Below are 23,347 nucleotides of genomic sequence, written 5' to 3'. Positions count from 1 at the left end.
GTTTGACATTTATCATTTCGGGCCTTTTATAGCTGACTATTCAGTATCGGCTTTTGCTTATTGTTGAAGGCCGTAAGGTGACCTTTAAATGTTAATTTGTGTCATTTTGGTCGCTTGTGGAGAGCTGTCTCATTGGCATTCATAATACCACATCTTCTTTTTTGTAAAAAATTTAGCGACTTGAGAATTTCAGAAAAGGTATCAAAAGTCATAGGTAATTTGGGACAGGATAATTGTTTTTCTAGCTTGGCTCCTCCTTTTTCCACATTTTTTTTTGTTCTCTATTAATCATGTTGATTTTAATGACACATGAATAATTTTAGCGCTTATCTGTATATTATTAACATTCATTAAAGGGGGGATCGGGGCAGAGGCGGATTTAGGGTGCCCGCCCCCCCCCCTTTTCTGAAAAATAATTGGTTGCTTATATAGGGATTCGCTGAAGCATGACCGGAGTGGACCCCTTCTTAGGCAGTCAACGGGCCCCTGCGTATGAACATTTCTGGATCCAACACTTCGGAGGGGCCCTGATCCCAATATCCCGGGCTTAAAAACATGAAATCCCGAGGTTCTGAATTTATTATAAAAATTAAATATCTCGACATCCCGAAATTCGAAAAAAGAAATCCCGGATCCGAAAATGGTCAATCCTGAAATTTCGATCTGAAATAGTTATCAAAGGTACCAGGATTATAAATTAGTACGCCAGACGCGCGTTTCGTCTACATAAGACTCATCAGTGACGCTCATATCAAAATATTTATTAAGCCAAACAAGTGCAAAGTTGAAGAGCATTTGGGATCCAAAATTCCAAAAAAGTTGTGCCAAATACGGCTAAGGTAATCTATGCCTGGTATAAGAAAGTCCTTAGTTTTTTCGAAAAATTCAAAGTTTTGTATACAGGAAATTTATTAAAAATGACCACATTATTGATATTCATGTCAACACCGAAGTGCTGACTACTGGGCTGGTGATACCCTCGGGACGAAACGTCCACCAGCAGTGGCATCGACCCAGTGGTGTAAATAGTTATCAAAGGTACCAGGATTATAAATTAGTACGCCAGACGCGCGTTTCGTCTACATAAGACTCATCAGTAACGCTCATATCAAAATATTTATTAAGCCAAACAAGTGCAAAGTTGAAGAGCATTTGGGATCCAAAATTCCAAGATGAAAAACACCCGCTCCAGACGTCCTGAAAGTGTATTTTCTTTTTACAGTCAATTCTCAGTTTAATAATTGATCCACAGCGGTCATTGATATATTATTCAGACCCTCCCTATTACATAAACCCTGTGACTGCCGTGGATAGTAAACTTGAAAATGATATCAGACAGAAAATACACTTTATTCGTAGTATATGCATTTGTTTCAAAGTAAAAAGAAAAACGCAAACCGGAGGTCTAATCTGACTTTAATTTCGTCCAATGACGGATATAAGACAGAAAATACACTGTATTCGTAGTATTAATGTATGTTCAAAGTATACAGAAAAACGCAAACCGGAAGTCTAATCTGACTTAAAATTTCGCCCAATGACGGAAACATATCCGGACGTCTTTTTTCTCGTTTTTCACCCAAAATAACTTAATCTGAATAATCATATGAATGGATGACAAATGCGATTATGCACTGAACCCATAGGACACAGAAGCATGATGATTAATTTATTGTGGAAAGAAGAGAAGCGACACCCAAAATGAGGTCTTCTCGTTTAATAGTATAGATACTGTTTTAACGTGGTTGTAACAATGATAACTACATCAACAGCACCACACAATTGCATATCATAAGGGTCAGATTCATTTCGTTGAATTTCGTTTCTTCATTTTCCATTTCGTTTCTTCATTTTTTCATATCGTTTCATTATATTTCGTTGCGTTTCGTTGTATTTCGTTTCGTTTCGTTATATTTCGTTTCGTTTCGTTATATTTCGTTTCGTTTCGTTTCGATTCCGTTTCTCACTTTATAAGTACCCCCTATTTGACGTCAATTCGGCATCCAATAATATTTGTTATAATATTTTCTATTCAATTAATTAATAACTGTTACCAAGTACATAGTGAATATGTTGTTGTGTATTTAGGTATAAAATAAGGAAACCAAAGTGAATATGTTGTTGTGTATAAAGGTAAACAACGAATCCCTTACCCAACTGTTGTTTTAACAATTAGACAATTATTAAAATAAAATGGAAAACTATGAGTCCCTTTCAATAAATCAAACTTTCATGCCAAATAATTAGCAAATTTAAGGTGTTTTTTCAGTAAAATTTAAACAGCATTAAACCAACAATCCTGTAAAATGCTCAACTGGTTAAAATAGTGCATAAAAATATCCAATATCTCATGTATTAGTCCAAATAATTATGACGTCTGGGTAGGATATTTTTTTTTTTCTGGGCATCCCAGATAAAAATTAACATAGCCTTGCGGTCATAGGAAGGTGTCCCAGAATGAAATAAAAAAAAGCCTTGCCAGACGTAATAATTATTTGGACTACTCATATATACATTATATATCATTAAAAATACACCAAAAAAGTCATTTAGTTGAGAAAAATAAATATATACAAAATGTACATGAACACCCAAAAATGTGAAAGTTAGAGAATTTAACTCTTTTTGCTTCAATACTGAAAAAAATTCTGGCAAACCCTTTCTTATTTTTACTCTTTTTGCTTAAAATACTGTTAAAAATATATATTTAACATGGGTGACGAATTGACTATATCAGGTGTCGATTTAACCAGGTGCTGATTTGTCCAGGTGCCAATTTAACCAGGTACCGGTTTGACTAGAATTCTTTGACAAATGTTTGAAATTACCTGAGTTTCATTAGACCTTTGATAACAGTAACAAAAAGATTATTTACTTAATATTTTGTGGGAGAAGGGGGTTCAGACTGTGGTATCAGGTCTGTTCGCGCCCAATACACTTTCGCACCCTACATGTTCGCAGCTCGCACGTTCGCACCCAAGGTCCGTTCGCACTCTACTCATTCGCGCCCAATTTTAATTCAAATTCAAGTTGAATAATTCGAAAATCATGATTGTTGTTTTAAATTGCTTTGGTGTAAATACTGAATGTATTTATAGCTTGGTATGAGTAAAACATTGAAGATTTTAAAGGAAAAACACAAAAGATAATTGTTTTTAACAGCTTGGTCCCTTTGATCTGAAACAACGAAGCAATAAAATATAGGAACTAAAATATAGCAATCCACTATTATAACCAAAACATGATAAAATTTATTCAACACACAGAAAAAAACATAGTCAGAATCTCACTTCATTTTGAAACAGTCAATGAAACAAAGTTATAGCAATACACTAACAAAAACATGATTAAGAGTTACTCAACACAAAATAAAACGTTGACAAAATACCACTTTATTTAGAAAGGATTATTATTATTTTTAACAATACCCTATCCAAAACATGATTAAGATTTATTCAACACTTTATTTTTGAGACAATGACAACAATTATACTTATAAGAAAACACTTGCTTACAGAGTTATTAAACACAAAACCAATTAAGATTGGGTGCGAACATGTAGGGTGTGAAAGTGAAAGGGGGCGAACATGAGTGGGCGCAAACGTGAATGGGCGCGAACGGACACGGATTCAGACTATGTACCAGTGAGAAATATACAAGCCTTTCTACGGTATTTATTTGTACAATTCAGGTAGTCTTGACCTATTCATTTGTCTTAAAAAAAAAACACAGCCAGTTGTCACCTTCACTTCACACACACACATATACAAATATCAATTATATGCTTACGAGACATGTTGCATTGTTAAACTAATTAAGGTATGTGAAAATCAAGACTTGCATAAAAACTATCGCAATATTAGAGACAGTGGCGTCATTTTTCCTCAGAGCTTTCAGCTCTTTTTTATTCATTAGGAAAGACAGAATATAGCCAAGAACACCACCAAGTCATCAAAGAAAAACTATCCAAACTTTTTTAAAATATAAATGTTCATATTGTATTGTTGAGAATGTATATATATATATGTAATTTGTTAGTCCTCTACTAGAAATGCCAAGGGAACAAATCTGTCTGTCCAATTTGTCTGCCTGGAAAGTCAATTTACCAAATTTTTTCAACATTCATGACTATTTTATTTTGATATTTGGTATATATATAGGTTTATTACTAAAATTTACATGTCGTGTCTATATTGTGTTCCAACCAAATGATATTGATTTGATATTTGGTTTATGATTTAATTATAATATAGATCAAAGATCAAGCTATAATTTTTATACAGGTCCCATAATTTAGGATTATCATGTCTGTAAATCTGTCTATTAATGTTGTTGATGCAACACCTTCACTAAAAACTTTTTTTTAGAAAATATTGCACATTAAGTTTGCATTTGCACATCTGCAAGGAATTATGCAGCTGTTAGGGACTATATTGATAAGGTGGTACCCAACACTTTCACTAAAATTAATTTGGCTCGTTTAATTTTCATAAAATTTTGTCAATGTATTTACTTTGACCCTTTTACAAAAATATAAAAATTTCAAAAATTCTGAACCAACGATTTTGTCAGAGCAATTACACTGGTCATATTATGATATAGAAGTTTGACAAACAACAATTTTGATCATTGAGAAGCTTAATATTCCTTTTACAACACAACGTAATTAAAACGTTTAGCTGACTTTACAGAGTTATCTCTCTATATTGTTAGGAACCACCTTAATAGCATTTTGTCTAGTAATTAGACATGTTATTCAATGTATAGGAATTAATTTCTCAAATACCGGTTTCATGTTCACGTATTTTGAGGGAAAAAAATACACAATTAGGAAGAGTTGCATGGGTATTGATTTTTATTTCAAATAAAGGAAGTGGAAACAGCTAATTTTAACTTGTGCAATTTGTGTAAAACATGTATATATACGCTTTTAAAATCTATAAATTTCAATTGTTTTTATGTTTAGCTTTTGATATAAAGTTAGTTTTAAAAAAAAACAATCTTTTATATATACTTTCTATTGACCAAACTCAAATCGCCGAAATTTTTAAAAGTGTCTAACATGTCTAATAACTGAATGGATTAGTACTGTTGCACCATTTTTTGTAGTGAATAAAACTGATAAATTTAAATGAATGCAGAAATAAATCTATAAATTAAATTTCATGTTTAGATTATAAACTGTTTATTTTAAAGAAAGTTCTTTTTTAAATATGAAATTGAAAAATATATTGTGAGGTAAACATTTTTGTCAGTATTTTATAGGTGTGTGTGTTAAATACACAATATATTATAGGTGTGTGTGTACAACACACAATGTCAAATCATTTCTCTATTCATGAATATATATATGTGTATATAAGTGCACACAATCTTGCTATTGAAAAGGGGCGATATTTAGGTTTAGCCACTGACGAACGAGTTTGTAATGTATGTAAATCAGGTGAGGTAGAAGATGAAAATCACTTTTTACTGAAATGTGAAATTTTTTCAAACTATAGATTTAACTTTAAAAATCAGATATTAAATATACTTCCTACATGTTGTAGTGAAAATCAGCTAAATATTAATAGATGTATTAATAGTAATTCTTTAAAAGTCCTGAAAGTGACTAGTTCTTATAGATATAAATGTCTGATGTATAGAAACGAGATTTTAGCTTCTTAATTATAACATATTTAAATACTAGTAACTGTATGCTGTATTCATTGTTGTAATGCACTGTAATATGGGCCTTTGCCAATTATTGTAATTGTGTTTGTGCCAATAAAAAAATATTTGTAAATATTTATTTGTATAAACTGTGAAAATCATTTCCATTCTCTTCTTATTCCCTTGTTGTGTTTATTCTGCGTAAAGCAACCAACAACAATTAATTCATTCTCTGTAATAAATATCATGTATATATTTATTGAATATAAAAACACAATATTACATACGTTTCAGCCAATATGTGTGTGTGTATATAAACAATGTATATAAACTGAATGTCATTTCCATTCTCTTCAATAAATATCATGTATATGTATGTATATTAATATAAAAACACAATATATTCCGTACGTTTCAGCCAATAAGTGTGTATGTATGTGTGTGTGTATTTAAACAATGTCTTTTCCATTCTCTATTTAGTATATATTATACTAGTATACACTATTTATCAAAATATTTTAATATTCAGAAAAGATATATGTCTACAATGTATATTGATAAATTAATCTGTCATTAACATACTTTTAATTCTTGTATTACTTTAATAGTATAGCTTTCACATATTACATGTATTATGTATATATTTGCATTTCATCAAATCCTAAATATTAGTGACATTTTAATTTCTGTATTACATTCATGTATTTTTGTTGAAATATCTTGAATAATAAAATCATTATTTATTTGAAAATGTTTTGTTTTTAATTATTATTAAGGTATGACATTTTTGATGCAAAGGGATGTAACTCAATCTAAAATAATTGAAGTAATTTTTAATTTATATTAGTAAACAGTTAAAATTAATATAAGTAGGGTTTTTTGGTCGAGTTTGGTTCAGACTGGTCGAGTATTGTTCAGACTTTGGTCGAGTATGGTTCAGACCTTTGGTCGAGTATGGTTCAGACTGAAAAAAATAGGTCGAGTACAGGTCGAGAATGGGTACAGACTGTTTCAGACTGGTCGAGTACAAGTTCAGACTAATTTCAATGGCAAAAATAAGGGTTTAGTACAAATCAGTACAGTCGAGTATGGTTGAGACTGTGGTCGAGTACTTTCAAGTAAGATTCAGACCAATTCAGACTAGTCGAGTAAAAATCAGTACAGTCGAGTACAGAAATAGGCCATTTCAGACTTTACTGGTTTGTATATGTATTTTATTATTTCAGTCCTATTATGTTACAGGTTCTTATGTAGTTAATTTTCGTCTTATTTTTTTTCTGAAGAACTACATATCTGGAGTCGGTTTCACAAAAAACTTGGTCGTAAATATACTAAATTGTTCAGGACTTATGATCAACTTTAGTCGTCCTTTAAAGATTTTTTTTTTTTTAAATGGACTTCAGCGCTTTCTGAAATTTGAAATCATTGTTCATATGACCAAGCTCTACCATGCTTTATCATTGTTTATGTGTTCAGATACATCATTCAACAAATTTTTGTTTACTGAACACTTGCATATTTTTTTACTGTAGCCAGTATATTAATCTTGTTTTATAGAAACATTGAAGTCTGTGATGAGGATATCATTCACCTAAAGCAGCTTAAACTGAGCCCAATATCGTACCTGGTTGAAGAATTGGGATCCAGCACTACCTTAGACACACTAGTAGGACCCCAATTACTTGGATCACCTCTCAGTTATCATGTAAGAGTTGTTGTGATTCTGATAGGTTTATGACATTTTAACCGGATTTTTGTGTCAAAAATGTCCGTTATTGATTTGGGGGTGTACGGCGGGCGGCAACCAAATGTTGTCCGTGCATTTACTCATGAAGCATTCAACCAAACCTTTTAAAATTTTAATATGTAGTTACTGACAACAAAATGGAGGTCAAGTTCAATAATGACGATTTTGACTTTTACCGTTCAGGAGTTACGGTTCTTGAAAGTTTAAATTTTTTTAGATATAGGATTGTACATCAGATGCATAATGTTGTTAAACTTTCCACCTGTCAAATGTCCTCTACCTTCTTTTCATGTTTTACATAACAGCAAGCAATAAAGGGCTCCAAAATGACCAGTGAAACACAAGTCCATTTTCAAAATAATGGGGCAACTATATGCATATATTTGGAGAATGGAATGGTTGTGCATGTCCAAATGTGAGGTGTCATCACTTGTTCAAAGTTCATTGTGCCAAATTATTTGTTTGTGTATTTGGTGTATTTTTCAAACATTATGACCATGGTTTCAGTTATAATTTGTGTATATATATATGGAAATGGTTGAAATGTGTGAATGACCGTCAGGCATTAATCATCCTACACTGACCTCATTTTCATGGTTCATTGGTAAATGAAAAAAAAAATCTTGTTTGGTCTGTTTTTCAGATATCTTTTAAGGAATAGGTGACTTTCTGCAGTCTATATATGAATTGATTGTTAGTGTAAATATCTGTCTTGTCAGTGTCATTTTCATGGTTCATTAATGTTCAAATTTTAAATTTATCTGGTATGTCTGTTTTCATGCTCTATAGTATTTACATTGAATAAAGAATTAAATAAAATGAATAAAATGTTCAGGAATTTCTTTTTAATTACTTTTATCATTGTTTATCTTGGATCAAGAATGGCATGAAATTTGTTAATAAGCAACATGTAAGCCAAATTTGATTAACTGAAGCAAATAAAGATAGATTTATCCTTCCAGATAAAATTTTAAATTGTTTCACACGTGCAATGGCCCTCTCAACATGAACACGGTGTTTAGCTATTTTGATTGTCTCGTTTACATCTGCAGATTTCATCTGCGATCCACTTGAAGCAAAAGGTGGTATATTAAGTTGCAGACCAATTTCTTTCAATTCTTTTTCAATCGTAAAACCTTTGTCTGCCATTACTCCATCCCCTACATTCACTTTTCCACTACTGATTAAATCCTTCAATAAGCGATAAAATCCACTCTCCTTGGTGATTTCCTTGTCAGATATCGAACCAGCAAATAACATTGATGAAAAGGTTATTGATCCTCTTGGGTCAACACCCACAAGACCTTTTAATGTTGTGCATGATTTGTAATCAGAATAACACTGACTTTGACGATGTAATGAACTGGGTTTCTGAATTTTAACTTCTGTGCCATCAATAATGACCAAACTATTTGGGAAGTCCTGTTTAAAAGTTGGTGGCATATGTTCAATGATGTGATCTCTATGTGGCCAAATGACAAGTGAACCTAGTCTGTGAAACATATAATTTATCCAGTTCAAAAATATGACACTGCAATCCTGTGTTGATAAATTGAATAAATTTGCAATGTGTGAAAAGTCAAAGTTTTGTCTCAATTTGATCATCACCAAAAGCAGTTGGTCTTTGGTACTTAACTGCTTAGATCCACTTATAGCTTTTGTCCATTTTATAATGTCCTCTCCCTCTCTAGGCACAAGAAATTTTAATATATCGTCAAACCGATCTTTGGAAAATCCTGTGTAGTACTGGTACTGTTTACTATTTAACTTTTCACAACCAAAGGATTTTTCTATTATAATACTTTTTTCTTTTTTCTTTTTTTTACAACTTGAAAGTTGCTGCTGCAAATTTACATTTTCTAGCACAAGCTTGGCATAGTTTTCAGTCAGTGCTTTGTTTTCTGCAGCCATAGCTAACATGTCCAGAGGTTCTACACCTGTAAAAAAAAACCAAAAAAAAACCACTTATATTTTCAATTTAAATATTGAAAAAATATGTTTGCAGTAAAATGTATTTCAGATATTTACTGTAATACTTTTTGACAGGGTATACTCTAATGGATCAATCAGATTTAAGTACTTGTAAATCATATAAGAATTGTGCATATGTATTGTAATGATTTAAAATGTGCTATGTATTATAAACAATATTGAATTATCCTTATTAATATTACATTGCAGAAACCATTAATGACACCGATATTCCAACCAAGAGAGGAAAATTCCGACATATGTGGGGATATTGTGTTTCCAAAACCACTACCGCAATGCATAGATATGTCAGCAATGGACCAAATGAAGACTGAATGGATTGCTTCAAATATCACCAAAACAGAAGCCATTACTATAGAAAAGGAAACAAGAAAACAGTCAAATTCAACAGCATGGTTTCAACATAGAGAAAACCGCATTACAGCTTCAAACTTTGGTGCTGTAATGTTAAGAAAGAAAGACATTAATGATAAATTTTTGAAAAATACTTTTAAAAGTAAACAATTTACATCACTAGCAACCTCATATGGAACATCAAATGAAACTATTGCTAAGCAAATGTATATTAAACAATCAGGAAATCATATTCATGATATAGGACTTGTTCAACCAGATCTTCCTTTTATTGGTTCAACCCCAGATGCAGTCGTATGTGACAAAACTGAAACTGGAATTATCGAAATTAAATGCCCATATTCAGTAAGGAATATGACATTGAAGGAAGCGTGTGATGAAAGAGCTGATTTCTTTTTGAAGCCAAATGCCAGTGGTAATTCTTTCACATTAATTCAGAATCATAAACACTGGTTTCAAGTGCAAGGACAACTTTTAACCACAGGTGCACCTTTTTGTGACTTTGTTACATATACAAAACAGGACATTGGCATAGAAAGAATCTACCCTCATGAAATCACCATGAAAGCCTTAGTTGATAAACTGTCAAAATTTTATATACTGTAAATTCAGAAATAAATAAAAGAAATAATTTAAACTCGCATTTTGAAATATTTTATATGAATTTAACCGGATTTTTCTCAAAATCGTAAAAATTAAAATCGCATTTAAGTCTAAAATGACAAAATCGCAATAATAACTGCACGCAATAATTTCTGAATTTACAGTACAACATTTTAAACCATACATGAAAAAGTGATTTAATAAATAAATTTACACCAGAATGTTGTCAAATGTAATTGGATATCCTGCATTTATCCATGCTTTCCCATAAAATAAGGGTAAATTGCTGAATGAACCCCTCCTCAATTATAATTACATTACATTTCGTTTTACATAATCAATTATCTCCCTTGTAAGTTGTAACATTAATGAGAAGTTGCTCTTATATCACCTGTTGTCACAAATTGCAATTTTAAACTACGTATTTGTAAGTTCAATTATCTCCCTTTAAATATTAGGGGAGGGTTGGGATCCCGCCACATTTACATTATGTATGTATGTGCCTGTCCCAAGTCAGAATCCTGTAATTACGTGGTTGTCTTTGTTGCTGTGTTACATTTTTTTTTCGTTCATGGATTTGTACATTAATTAGGCCGTTAGTTTTTCTTTGAATTGTTTTACATTTGTCATTTTGGGTCTTTTTGAGCTGACTATGTGGTATGGGCTTTGCTCATTGTTGAAGACTGTATGGTGACTTATAGTTGTTCATTTCTGTGTCATTTGGTCTCTTGTGAAGACTTGTCTCATTGGCAATTACACCAATTCATCTTTTTTATATGTATGTCATACATGTATTATTATTAAATTCTTACCATAGAAACTTTTATCTTCAATTGGATCTATGTTTTCTACATCTGACACATCAATATTCTTTTCTGCCAATGAATCTAAAGGTCCTTGTACCAATTCACCTTGAGTTCTTAAAAGAAATGAAGAGAACTATAAAATCTGCATAAAACCCAAAATCAAACTTGCCAAAGTCTGTATATAAGCCTTAAGTTAATTTGTTCTTCCTTGAATATTTAAATTCATGTTAATTGTACCCACGAAAATTAGTATCCCAGGAATAATAATGAATCCACAGTAATAAGCATTGTGCATAAGTTTCATAACATTTGGTTGAGGCAAACTTTTTAGAAAATCAAAACAATTTTGGGATGTATATGGACAGATCGACAAGATTATCACTTTATGACCCCTTTGCCTAGTGGCAGGGGCATTAAAAAATTTATTATGATTATACATGTACTTTCACTATGAATATAAATCTTTCATAGCAGACTATGATTAGGGGTGTACCAATATTATGTTCCAAGATCTAGAGGTTCTTTCTTCCCCACCCCTTTTCACATATGATTTGATGAGATTATTGTCAATTTCAATTGAATTTTATACCCTCAAAATTGATGTGCATTAAATAAAGTGTGGGTAATGAATATAACCAATGTTTAATGAGTCGATATGGTGTAAATATACAAAATATGGGCAGGAATTCGCTAGTGAAATTTTAGGGTCAATAGTGTTTATCCAATTAAAAAATAAAGAAATCATGCAAATATGGAGAATAAACATTGTTTAAATATCAAAGTGGGTTAGTCTTTATTGCCAAATGCAAAAAAAATGGATCCAATTAAAAAAATCTACAAAAAATCAGCACTTGTTATGTGCTGGTAGTTGAAAACTGTAGACAAAAAGTGTGACATTTCTGCAGTGGCAAAACCCCTAGTCATATTTAGAATATGCCTGAAGAATTGTTCTACTATAATAGTTGAAAATCAACTGCAAAATGATCCGTCTATCATTTAGAAACCCCATTTTGTACAGAATCCGATTATTGCTGCAAATAAAATACGTTTGAAAATGGACAAGTGCATGTAACTTTTCCCGTCAACAAATGTTACATGCACCTTTTCATTAGCTGATTAGCTTTGGAAACAAGTTATTGGTCCAGCATGGCAAATTTTGAAAGGTGTCAACCATGGGTACAATTTGGATTTCATGATTTTTATCAATCAACTGAAGTTTGAAAAATATAGAAGGTAAGAAAATTTATTTCATTTTCGTGTCAATACTGCCCAATAATACTCACCTTTTTATAACAGTTGTATACTTTTTATAGTAAGCATTACCATAATTATTTTTTTCACATTTCAACCCACTGACAATTACATTAAAATGTGGCTTTGTCATCTTTCACACTAGGCATCTACCAGTGATCAAGCAGATGATAAGAGAGTGGGACCAGGTTAATTTGACCTCACAATGAAGTGTTACATGCACTTTCTGTGTAAATTAGGTTCTTTGATAATGATGTGTGACTTGCTTTGCAATTTTGTCAAAAAATATAAGTTTATCTTGTATTTAAACAGGTTTGACCCTTATAATATTCATTTTATTGCTGGAGAGATTTCTGTACATAACATTGACACGACAATATTTACCAAGGAAAGGTGTCTATGATACATGCAAAAGCTTTTTTTTGTACGGTTTGCCTTATCAATCTAATTTTTTACATGAAATACCACAGATTAATTGCTAATTTGATTAACTAGTACTTGTATTCATTCTCAGCATTATAAAGATAACTGGCCACTTAATTTGAAAACATAAAATGTAACATTGACACCAGAATAAAAACAATATTACTTTATTACACTTAAAGCATAATTGGCCAGTGCATAATATTAAATCAAATGTAAATTTATGCTGAATTCTTAACAGAGAAGTTGTTGATCTTTCCTGATTTCTAGACTTTACAATATTTACTTGTAATTCTTATCGTTTAAAGGCATGTAACATTGACACATCTTCTGCGTCCAGGTTACATGCTACAACCTAATAAATGTGCATACAATTATTCAATCAATAAAATCTTGTTGAAATTTAAATTTGCTTCATTAAAATGATATTAAAGAAATAAATGAGTTTTAATTATTTGTGTTTATTTTTTTCCTGATTTACTAGCAATTTTTCCTCATCAATTGTTGGTGTTCCTGTCAATGTTACATACATAACCCAGAATTATAATGTTTTAAAAGCATTGATTTCCAAACCTCTGTTATGAGCTTTAAAATGAGTTTATCTGAGTTTTTAAATGACTAACATCTGAAATATTGTCATCACACAATTTCTTTGATGCTCCTATGATAACCTTTTGAGTAACATGGACTACGATTTTTGTATCAGGTCTTTTTTGTGTTACATGAGAAGATTTTACTGTGTTGAAATCAACAGTTAATCTAATTTTTAATATTCAAAGTTATTATTATGATACCTATTTTAAAAAATAATGTATAAAGTAAACCCAAATTAAACTTTTTTTTCATTAAGAAATTGTGTATGTAACATTGACAGAGTATATTATTTAGATTTTTACATGTTCAGGCCAGTGTTACATGCGTAAACAAAACTTACTGCCATATGGAGCTATTATCTTATTTCTATTTTACAAAATTAAAGCGTTTTCATGTTTTCCTGTTTAATTTTGTCTTTTAACACTGTCTAGTTAGTAACATTGACAACAATATTTTGTGTCATGATTTTTTTATGTTACATGCAAAGGTATTACTTCCTTGAAGTCAGACATTTATATAACATTTTATAACCTAAATGATTAATTAGATATTACTGGGCAGCAATTATATTATTTCTCCAAAGTTGACTATTAAGCACACCACTTTCATCTTCTGGTCTTCATGTATGTAACATTGACATTTTCTTTTCTGTCAATGTTACACGCATGAACAGAACTGATAACATTTACTTACTCCTTTGCTCTATAAAGAGATTATTGATAATTTAACTTGTTTTACCACCATCAAACTTCATCTTTATTTCTAAATATAGATATTCTTTTTAGAAGTGTATTTTCTTCATTGACAACAAAATTGGTGTCAGTCTTGAAAATTTACATGCAATTTTTAATTAAAAAAATCTACAGGCAATATAAACCTAAGAAAGAAAAAGATGATCAGCAATAAATGTGATGAAAAAAACTCTCAGGAAGATGCTGCAAAAAGATACTGTCCCTGTCAACCAGTCAGATGGTGATGTCCATGGCAACCAGACAGATGGTGATGTCCCTGTCAGCCTGGAAGATGGTGATGTACATATCAGTCAATCAGTTAGTTGGTGATGTTCCTGTCAGTCAGTCAGTCTGTGATGTTCTTGTAAGCCAGTCAGAGGGTAATGTCCCTGTCAGCCAACAGATGGTGATGTCCTAGTCAGCCTGGCAGATGGTGATGTTCATATTAGTCTGTCAGTTGATGATGTTCCTGTCATTCAGTCATATGGTGATGTTCCTGTCAGCCAGTCAGATGGTGATGTCCATGTCAGCCAGTCAGATGGTGATATCCCTTTCAGCCTGTCAGATGGTGATAACCCTATCAGCCAGGCAGATTATGATGTCTGTGTTTGCCAGTCTGGTAAGGTCCCTATTAGTGAGTCGGGTGGTGACGGTCCTTTCAGCCAGTCAGATAGTAGTTCTGTGTCAGAAAACCAGATGATGGTGACTGTGTATGCAGACATACTAGTGATCTCCAATTTGACCATTCTACAGCAGTGTAGAAGATAGTTATTTCAAAATCTTGTTTATTTATCCCTTTTCATTCACCAGTCAACACATGTATCATGTGTATTTACTGATGCTCATTATAGAAATCATGAGGAATTCAATTTGTAACATTTTTTTTTTAATTGGTATGCCAATAATTGACATTCCAGAATATTTTTTGCATTATAAGAGGTTCAGGCTCCTTCTGATTTCAAAATAATAATAATAAACTCATCATGGATACCAGAATTGAAATTTTGTAAGCCAAAAACGCTTTTCGTTTACAAAAGACTATTCAGTGACGCTTATGAAACAAAAAAGTAAAAGAAGGCCAAATAAAGTTGAAAACAGGACTATGGTCTAATGGGTGTTGGTTTTCTCATCTGAATTGTTTTACACTGGTTATTATGGGGCCCTTTAAATTGTGGCTTCCTGTAGTTTAGGTAACAAGTTTTCAAGATGAAATGGCATTGAAAAATCGAAACAAGATATTTGAGAGTTTCTATATTATTGTAAATTTTATAATCTATGCATGGATTTTGGTTCTGATTGAGAGTAGATTAATTGTTGTTTTGTTTTTTTCTTTTTTCAGATAGATAGTTGAAGATGTTGGAGACAGAAAACAAGAAACAAGAAACTTGTTTTGAATGTTTGAAATAAAATTTATTGTTTAAACCTTAAAAATTTATCATAAATTAGAAATACAGCGAGATATAGGGTAATATGTCTATCAGACAACAACCTCAAAGATGAAACCCAAATTGTTCTTTATAGAAGTTATGTAAACGATTGAAAATAAGATTCTCAATAAATGCAGCTGTATCAACCTCTCGTAGATTTGTCCATATTTTGTCTTGGTTTTTCATACTATTAGTTTTAAGTGTAACTGTGTCACATGAATGAGGGATACATGAAATCATTTTGTACCCTTACTATGTCAGTATTAGTTATTGAGTGAGAAACTTTGTGGATGCTGATGGTTGTGTGGTTGTCTTCTTAAATCAATCTCATCCCTGTGCATAAAAAAACGGGTTGCTTACTTACTGATATAAAAATGTTTCATGTTGTGGAAATTTTGGATGACTCCTTCATCAATTGATTTATCTTTGGTCTTAATTTTATTTTTCTGGTTATTTTGACATTTGAATATCTTTTAATTTAGCCTTCCATATTGGAGTGTACCACCATGAACAAGCATAACTACTGGTATAGTTAAAAAAAATATGTCTGCTGTCTGAAATTTAGGTGAATGGTTTTGGTATTAACCACTATTTAAATAATATCATATATGAGAAATGTGGCAGTATAATTGTATAATTTACATTCAGATGGTTGTTTGGAGGCTTTTTATATCTTTTAAGGTCAATTCTGGCATGGTTCATTATTCATATTTTTTGTGTCCACGTTACATGCAACATTTAAGTCTCTATTTTATGACAGAAATGAGATAATTGCAAAAATATTAATACAATTTTTTAATGTGAGGGTAACACAATGAAAAAGAGCCTTTACATGTTCAGAAATAAAATGATTCTTACTGTATTTATCTCTTAAACATTGCATGTAACATTGACAGAAAAGTAGAGGAAACTTGTTTTCACAAAATTTCTGAAAGAAATGAAAATATACATTTTAGAGTTTTGATGATAGACAATGTTTTGTGATCAATATATATGATGTTGAATGTTGAATAAGTTAAGGAATCATTAATCTCAATTTGGAAAAAGTGTCCATGTTACATGCTCCAAATTCATTATTTGCTTTGGTTCCAAACTGACGCAAGTTTAAAAATGATTTTTTTGGTTACAAATAGAAGGACACTATTTGTAGCAATAATTTGTAAAAAATTTAGAAGCTTAAAATGATTTTTATTTTTTTCTTACAATGTCACACTAAAGTAGCATTAGCGAATTCCTGCCCATATGTCAAAATATATATTAGAAGTGAATTTTGACTATCAGATATTGTTTTTAAGAGATATTGTTACTTTTTTTCTACTTACAATGTACATGACATATCTGTGTCGATTAGCCTTTTCTTACAGGTTGGTGCACTGAATGTATTAGTAGTATAATCTCTCTGGGTTGGACGTTTTCTACAAGGTGTTATTTTTTCATGTGAAAGGGCAGACATGGGGTCCGGATAGCGCTCTGATGGCACTCCATCTACAAAATGCTGAAAATAAAATGAAACAATTGAGTTTTGATTTAATTTGATGTGCCCTTTGTTAATATAGAAAATATGTCATATATGTACATGGTTGAGCAGCTCACAATCATTCAAAACACTTTAAAAATTGGTATTTATGACTTTATGCATGGCATGAAATTGATAAATTACTAATAACAAGAATGTGTAAATACTTCATGGATGCACCATTCGCACTATAATTTCTTTGTTCAGTGGACCGTGAAATTGGGGTCAAAACTCTAATTTGGCATTAAAATTAAAAAAATCCTACTATAGGGAACATGTATACTAAGTTTCAAGTTGATTGGACTTCAACTTCATCAAAAACTACCTTGACCAAAAACTTAACCTAACAGACAGACAGACGAACAAATAGAAAAAAGAATAGACACACAGATCAGAAATCAGAAATCATAATGCCCCTCTACTATCGTAGGTGAGCCATAAAAATGTAGCCTTTTTAGAAGACATCAAAAATTAGTTAACATTCATATGACATGCCTTCTCTCTTCCATAATAAAAATTCCAGGTTTGAAAACCTACATACCACATGTACCAGTTAATTACTCATTTTTAAAACTGCTCTGTGGTCAGATTGTTAAGAGGAAGATAATACAAAAATATTGAAAAATGTATACTTATTCATGTTATTTGTGGTGCAAAAATTGGTGAAATTTCAAATTTTAATTTATGTAACTGCTTGAGTGATATGGATTAAGTACAAGTAGGGATTATTTGTTTTTGCATAACTCTTGATCAATGATATTGATCTGATAATATACTTTGCATGGTTGTCTTTTTATTGGGGTGGCAATTTTAATTCTATTTATATGCTTATAGACTATAGTTATTCCCTGTTTGTAGGTCATATGTCCTCTTGGTGTCCTAATTTGGTGAAATTGGTGAATACATTTTTCTATTTGATAGTATAATGGACCCTTAGGCAGCTATCATTTGATTTTAATGGGGGTTGGAGCTAGGATGAAATTAAAAAAAAAGGGCAGGACTAGACTTTTGAGTTAAAAAGGCAAGACAAGTTTTTCTAAAAAAAAAAAGGCAGGATGAGCAACTGGAAAATGAAAAGGCAGTACAGAGATTTCAACATAAAAAAGGCAGGACACATTTTTCATCATAGCCCCCCCCCCCCCTAAAAATCAAATGGTAGCTCCCCAAATGGACAGCCATTTGCTGATTCAGAGCTTGTTATAACTCAGGGTCCCTCTGACTGCCATAAGCTCCCTAGTAATGTTTCAGTGACAAACAACCAGTTTGTTTCCCACACAAAGGGGAACCTACCCATTCTAGATCCCACTGACAGCTAGGAACTGTACATGTCTCTACTTAAAATAGTGTAACCCATTTAAGATTTTGTTTACAATTATTTCATGAAAAATGCATTTGAGTGTACAAAACATTTTCACTGTGGCATGGTCACCCTCTACCTATAGCGACTTGTATAAGGGTTTGTGGATACAAAAAGTCATTCATTGAATACACATTTGTTTACACTTTCACGCACCTGCTTTTATCAACGAGTAATTTGTGTGGCTATTTTATCATTTGACACTGGTTCTCACCTTTCTTATTCAAATTCCATATGATATGGTTTCACTGTTCTATTCATTCAGGTTTCACAGTGTCATCCTTATTTATTTATGTATAATAGGACATAATTAACATGCTGTAGATTTTTCGTACATCAGCCGCCATTTCATTTGCACAGCGATTTGTTTATTGATTATGCAAATTAGTGGGGTCTCACTAATTAGCGACAACAAGCGTCAAGAAGAGACAACAAGAATTATTTTAGCGACAACAAGAGACAAGAAGACCATTTAGCGACAAGAAAACCTTTTTTTTATTAGATATAAAGAAATTTGTATTTAATGGGTTTTTTTAAATATACGAGCAGATATGTCTAATTAAAATGTTTTATTATATTGGTAGATGAAGAAATTTAACATTTGTGAAGAAGAAAGAGATTGAGCTTCTTTTTTTTATTTTTAAATATGAAGAATATGTATAAGATAATGCACGGGGGGGGGTAACTTCCTATTATTGGGTATACGGGGATGTGCCAAAAATATGGGTCATAATTTTGCGAGATTTTATATAAAAATGACCCTCCTTTTTAATGACATCCTATATTAAAATGCATTTACGTTTGATAATTGTATATTGATTTGGGGTATGATCTACATATCATATATAAATATGCTATTGATATGTGCACCAAACGATGTCAATTCATATATAAAAACTTAAGGGTAGCTGGTATATTTATGAATTATGAGTGATGATGAGTTAGTGCTTATATAAGCATGGGTCATATTTTAAATATTGTATATAAGTATATGTCATTCTTTCTTAAATATTTATAATTATGTAACTATAGGTACTGAATTTCAGTGAATGTTATATTAAAATGGGTACGTTTTTTGAGACAAAAATGGCACACCCCTACCAAAAAAATATCGAAGTTACCCCCCCCCCCCGTGAGATAATGTATGTATCTGTTTTCATCAAAGTCAAAGTATGAATAAACGAATGGCGATATATATGGAGCGGGCATAATATTTTGATTCTAACAGTATAATTCATTGTTTTAAAAAACAAATTATAAGATAAATAATATGTTCTAAACAAAGGAAAAGCAAGGATTTGTATAGTACTATACAAATCCTTGGGAAAAGTAATCTCATAATACAATAATTAAACGTAATACTGGCTGTTATTCATAATAGATGATAAAATATTATGTAAATAATGTTTCATTTTTTTCTATCAATTTTAACTTTCTTGTCGCTAAAATTATTTTCTTTTGCATATTCTTTTAATATTTATTGCAATAATTTATTTTAATTTAAAAAAAATGTTTTCTTGTCGCTAAATAGTTTCTTGTCGGTTAACCATTCCCTCAAAGAATTTTTGACCAATCAAAACCTTTGTTTTTCTTCCGCCTGCTGAAGCATCATCGTCCGCCATTTTGCCCGTCAACTGTTGACATTAACAACGAAATACATATTTACTGATCGTATCGCGTTTATCACTCGCAATGGTAAAGCGGTGTTGCTGGGGAACTTGTAACACTGATAGCCGATATCCAGATAGATTGGAAGGTGGTATCGTGTTCTTACCATTCCCAAAGGTCTTGAAATATACGAGAAGATATTTGAATTTAAAGCAGCGGTTAAACAGAAATTACCAAATGCTTTAAAAAATAGTCGGGTTTATAACTGTGCCACCAATAAGTTTTAAGAAATATAACATGTATAAGGAACGCTGTTTTGAGAATAAGAAGTTGACAGTTTCAGAGATATCGGATGATGATCGGCTCCAGTTTCAAAAGGATTTAGAAAAGGAAGTTGAACTGTTAAATGAAAAAATAATTTTTGGAAATTGTGAAAAACAGTCAGGACATTTAAAAGGCTGTCGGACAATTTCTTGGCACAGATCAGTTTGCAGGCTTGGAAAATTAAAACGAGGTAAAAAATATCAAAAAGTATATAAAAACGATTTTCGAGAATTGTATGACGGAATACATGGTACTTCGGCTATTAAACAAAAGTGGTTTTCTCAGTTAATTATAGCTATCAGAGCTGAAATTGGTTATACAAAAGCGGAGGCTGCACAATCGGCAGATGACATAATAGCTGGCAGCTCGGTTGTAGAACATTCACAGTCAGAGGATAGTGACAGGGAAGACTCTTGGGATTTTAAGAGAGGACAATTAATGTAAAACTATAAATGCTATTTTGTTTCCTTTTGGTAACAAGTTTTATGTTCAGTTAAGATATTAAGAATACTTGTTTGTTCTCTTGATACATGTTGAGCAGCAGGTGGTAGCTCAACATTGTAGTCAAGTTTTGTTTGAATAGAAACTGGTGTAAATATATATATATATATATATATATATAACGGCGTACTACAGTACATGATATATAAGGCATGGAAATGTTATTGTTACAGCTCAGCTAAATTATCTATAGTAAAGGATCCTACAAATTAATGTAATATACAGTCACAGAAAATAATTATATTTATAAGTACGTCTGAGTCAGTGTCAACTCTACAACAGATTTATCCATCGGATCACCATCAATGAGGGTGATACATGGCTGTGTACATTATATATATACAACTCGTCTAAACATCAACTTAACAATGTTAGATCTGTAAATTTGCTTTTGCAAATTTTTTGTTCTTCCCTCGCCGGGATTCGAACCTATGCTACTGTGATATCGTGACACCAAATCGCCTGCACTGCAGCCGTCTCGCTAGACCACACGACCACCTGGGCGTCACAAAAGTAAAGCTCTCGGTAAGCATGTGTTACCTTTCCACGTCAGTTTTAATCTAGCGGCGTACTGCAGTACATGATATATAAGGCATGGAGATGTTATTGTTACAGATCAGCTAAATTATTTATAGTAAAGGATCCTACAAATTAATGTAAGATACAATCACAGAAAATAATTATATTTATAAGTACGTCTGAGCCAGTGACAACTCTACAACAGATTTATCTATCGGATCACAAGCAGTGATGGTGATCCGATGGATAAATATGTGTTTCATTGCTTAAAACATAATTTAAACCTACAGCTGGCAAACTAAGAAATATTCCTTTATAATTTACAATGTTCTTCGGTGTTAAATAAACAGTATTTAACATCAAAGGAACAACAAACCAGTTGTATTATCTTTCCTTCACCATCAAATGTAAATTTTTGACATTAAAACATGTTACATAAACAGCATTCAACCTTCTGAAAATAAAATCAGAATGTTTCCCAGTTTGATTTTCACTTAGTTATTTTGTGCAATTAATTGTCTTTGCTAGCCTTGATTAGGACACGATTTATGTTTTGATTTAATATATACATGTGCTATGTACAAGACATGTTACGACGATGAGGTTGACAAATTACACGTTACATTTGGGGACGGTGTCAAAACATTGATAATAGATAAAAATTTAAATCCTGTGCGTCTAGGTGAATTCAAACCACATTTATGTAGAACATCATGATGTAACATCCTAATATTATGACAATTGCTTTTTTGATATTATTGCTTGCTTTCATACGACATGAAAGGTGTACGGGCGCAAGAGCGGGTGTGCTAGAAAAAAGGGGGCTGAGAATTATACAAGTTCATTCGATTCTAGATTGATAATATATACATAGTAAGCCAATTAGAAATTAGTTTTATTGTTGTATTACAGTTCATTAACAAATCAATCTGTCACTCCACTAATCCCGCACAAAGCTCTACAGTGTGGTTTTTTTTTCTCTTGGGTATCCCCATAAGCTTCCAGCTACTCTGAAATTTTTAAGCGCCTTATAGAGTGTTCGACATATCCCCGACGCTCTTATATACGCAAATTCATTCTTTTTACCTGTTATTCTTTATGCTCGTGGTTTAGCTCTTTGTTGATGCCTTTTTCAATTCAGTTCAAGCCCCCTCCCTCTCCTTGAAAAAACAACTGGTACATCCGTAGAGTAGTAATAGGTACACATCTATTAAAACGCCATACTATTTTTTTTAGAAAACCCCTAACATTGTTAGCTTAATTAGAGGATAAACCCATCGGTCATCGGTGTTCATTTTCTTTTTGTCGTTTTCTTATGAAACGGTTGGCGAATTTCCACAAAACGTTTCAGGAATTTATAAAATATAAAATATCTGCATAAGGTGCTGTTAAGGTGTAAATGCAAAGTTATTATGTAATGCCTTTAAAACTGTACAGGGGTGTTCAACTGATAAGTAGTGAGTCATATTTTACACAAACCTCTTATCGTTCTGAACAGGCATTACATATTTGCCACTGGTCGTTATGCAACCAATAATCAATCAATCACAAACCCCTTATAACGAAAATACAAATTGAGATTAAACTGTTTAAATTAAGACAAAGTTGGTAGGGAATAAAGGAACAAAATACATTGCCCTTGAAGCTATGTGACAGGGAGTATTATTTTTTTAAACTAGAACGCAACATGTTTCAAGTTGAAATTGTATAAAAATTGTGTTTCGGTGTTTTTAAAACAGACCCCGTCAGATAAAAATTTAGGTGGCAAACAACTGGATCAAAATACATCAATTTTGTTTGCTTTTCATAACCATGATAACTATATCAAAATGACCGTTACATATATATTCACGAGCAGGTATAAAGCAGATTATAATCGAGGTCTATCAATTTTTCAAGGGCTCGACGAAAGGTTTACACACGTATGAACCGTTGCATTTTC

At 31.8% G+C, this 23,347-nt stretch overlaps 1 protein-coding gene across 2 annotated transcripts; it reads right to left on the bottom strand.

Moving 5' to 3' along the window:
- Nucleotides 1-8,229: 8,229 nt before the first annotated feature.
- LOC143058024 (uncharacterized) lies at nt 8,230-18,800 on the bottom strand. Of its 2 annotated transcripts, none has more exons than XM_076231484.1 (4): nt 18,610-18,800; nt 16,903-17,075; nt 11,161-11,267; nt 8,230-9,336 (listed from the first exon to the last, which is right to left on the bottom strand). In XM_076231484.1, exons 2-4 carry the CDS (start codon nt 17,031-17,033, stop codon nt 8,258-8,260), a joined length of 1,317 nt encoding a protein of 438 aa, XP_076087599.1. In that variant the 5' UTR covers nt 17,034-17,075; nt 18,610-18,800; the 3' UTR covers nt 8,230-8,257. The 2 variants fall into 2 exon arrangements, with proteins under 2 accessions (XP_076087599.1, XP_076087598.1); XM_076231483.1 differs by having other exon boundaries at nt 18,668-18,800.
- Between the last annotated feature and the right edge of the window lie 4,547 nt (nt 18,801-23,347).

Source organism: Mytilus galloprovincialis, chromosome 14, assembly GCF_965363235.1.
Source record: "Mytilus galloprovincialis chromosome 14, xbMytGall1.hap1.1, whole genome shotgun sequence".
NCBI lineage: Eukaryota > Metazoa > Mollusca > Bivalvia > Mytilida > Mytilidae > Mytilus > Mytilus galloprovincialis.
Note: the sequence above shows the minus strand (reverse complement) of the source record. Positions and strands in the feature narration are given on the sequence as shown.

Excerpts from the sequence above, each read along its gene's own strand:
- LOC143058024 (XM_076231484.1), bottom strand. The coding sequence starts at position 17,033 with ATGTCTGCCCTTTCACATGAAAAAATAACACCTTGTAGAAAACGTCCA. Across the intron at positions 11,268-16,902 it reads ACAGATATGTCATGTACATT|AACTCAAGGTGAATTGGTAC; the intron begins GTAAGTAGAAAA and ends ATTTCTTTTAAG. Across the intron at positions 9,337-11,160 it reads TGAAGATAAAAGTTTCTATG|GTGTAGAACCTCTGGACATG; the intron begins GTAAGAATTTAA and ends TTTTTTTTACAG.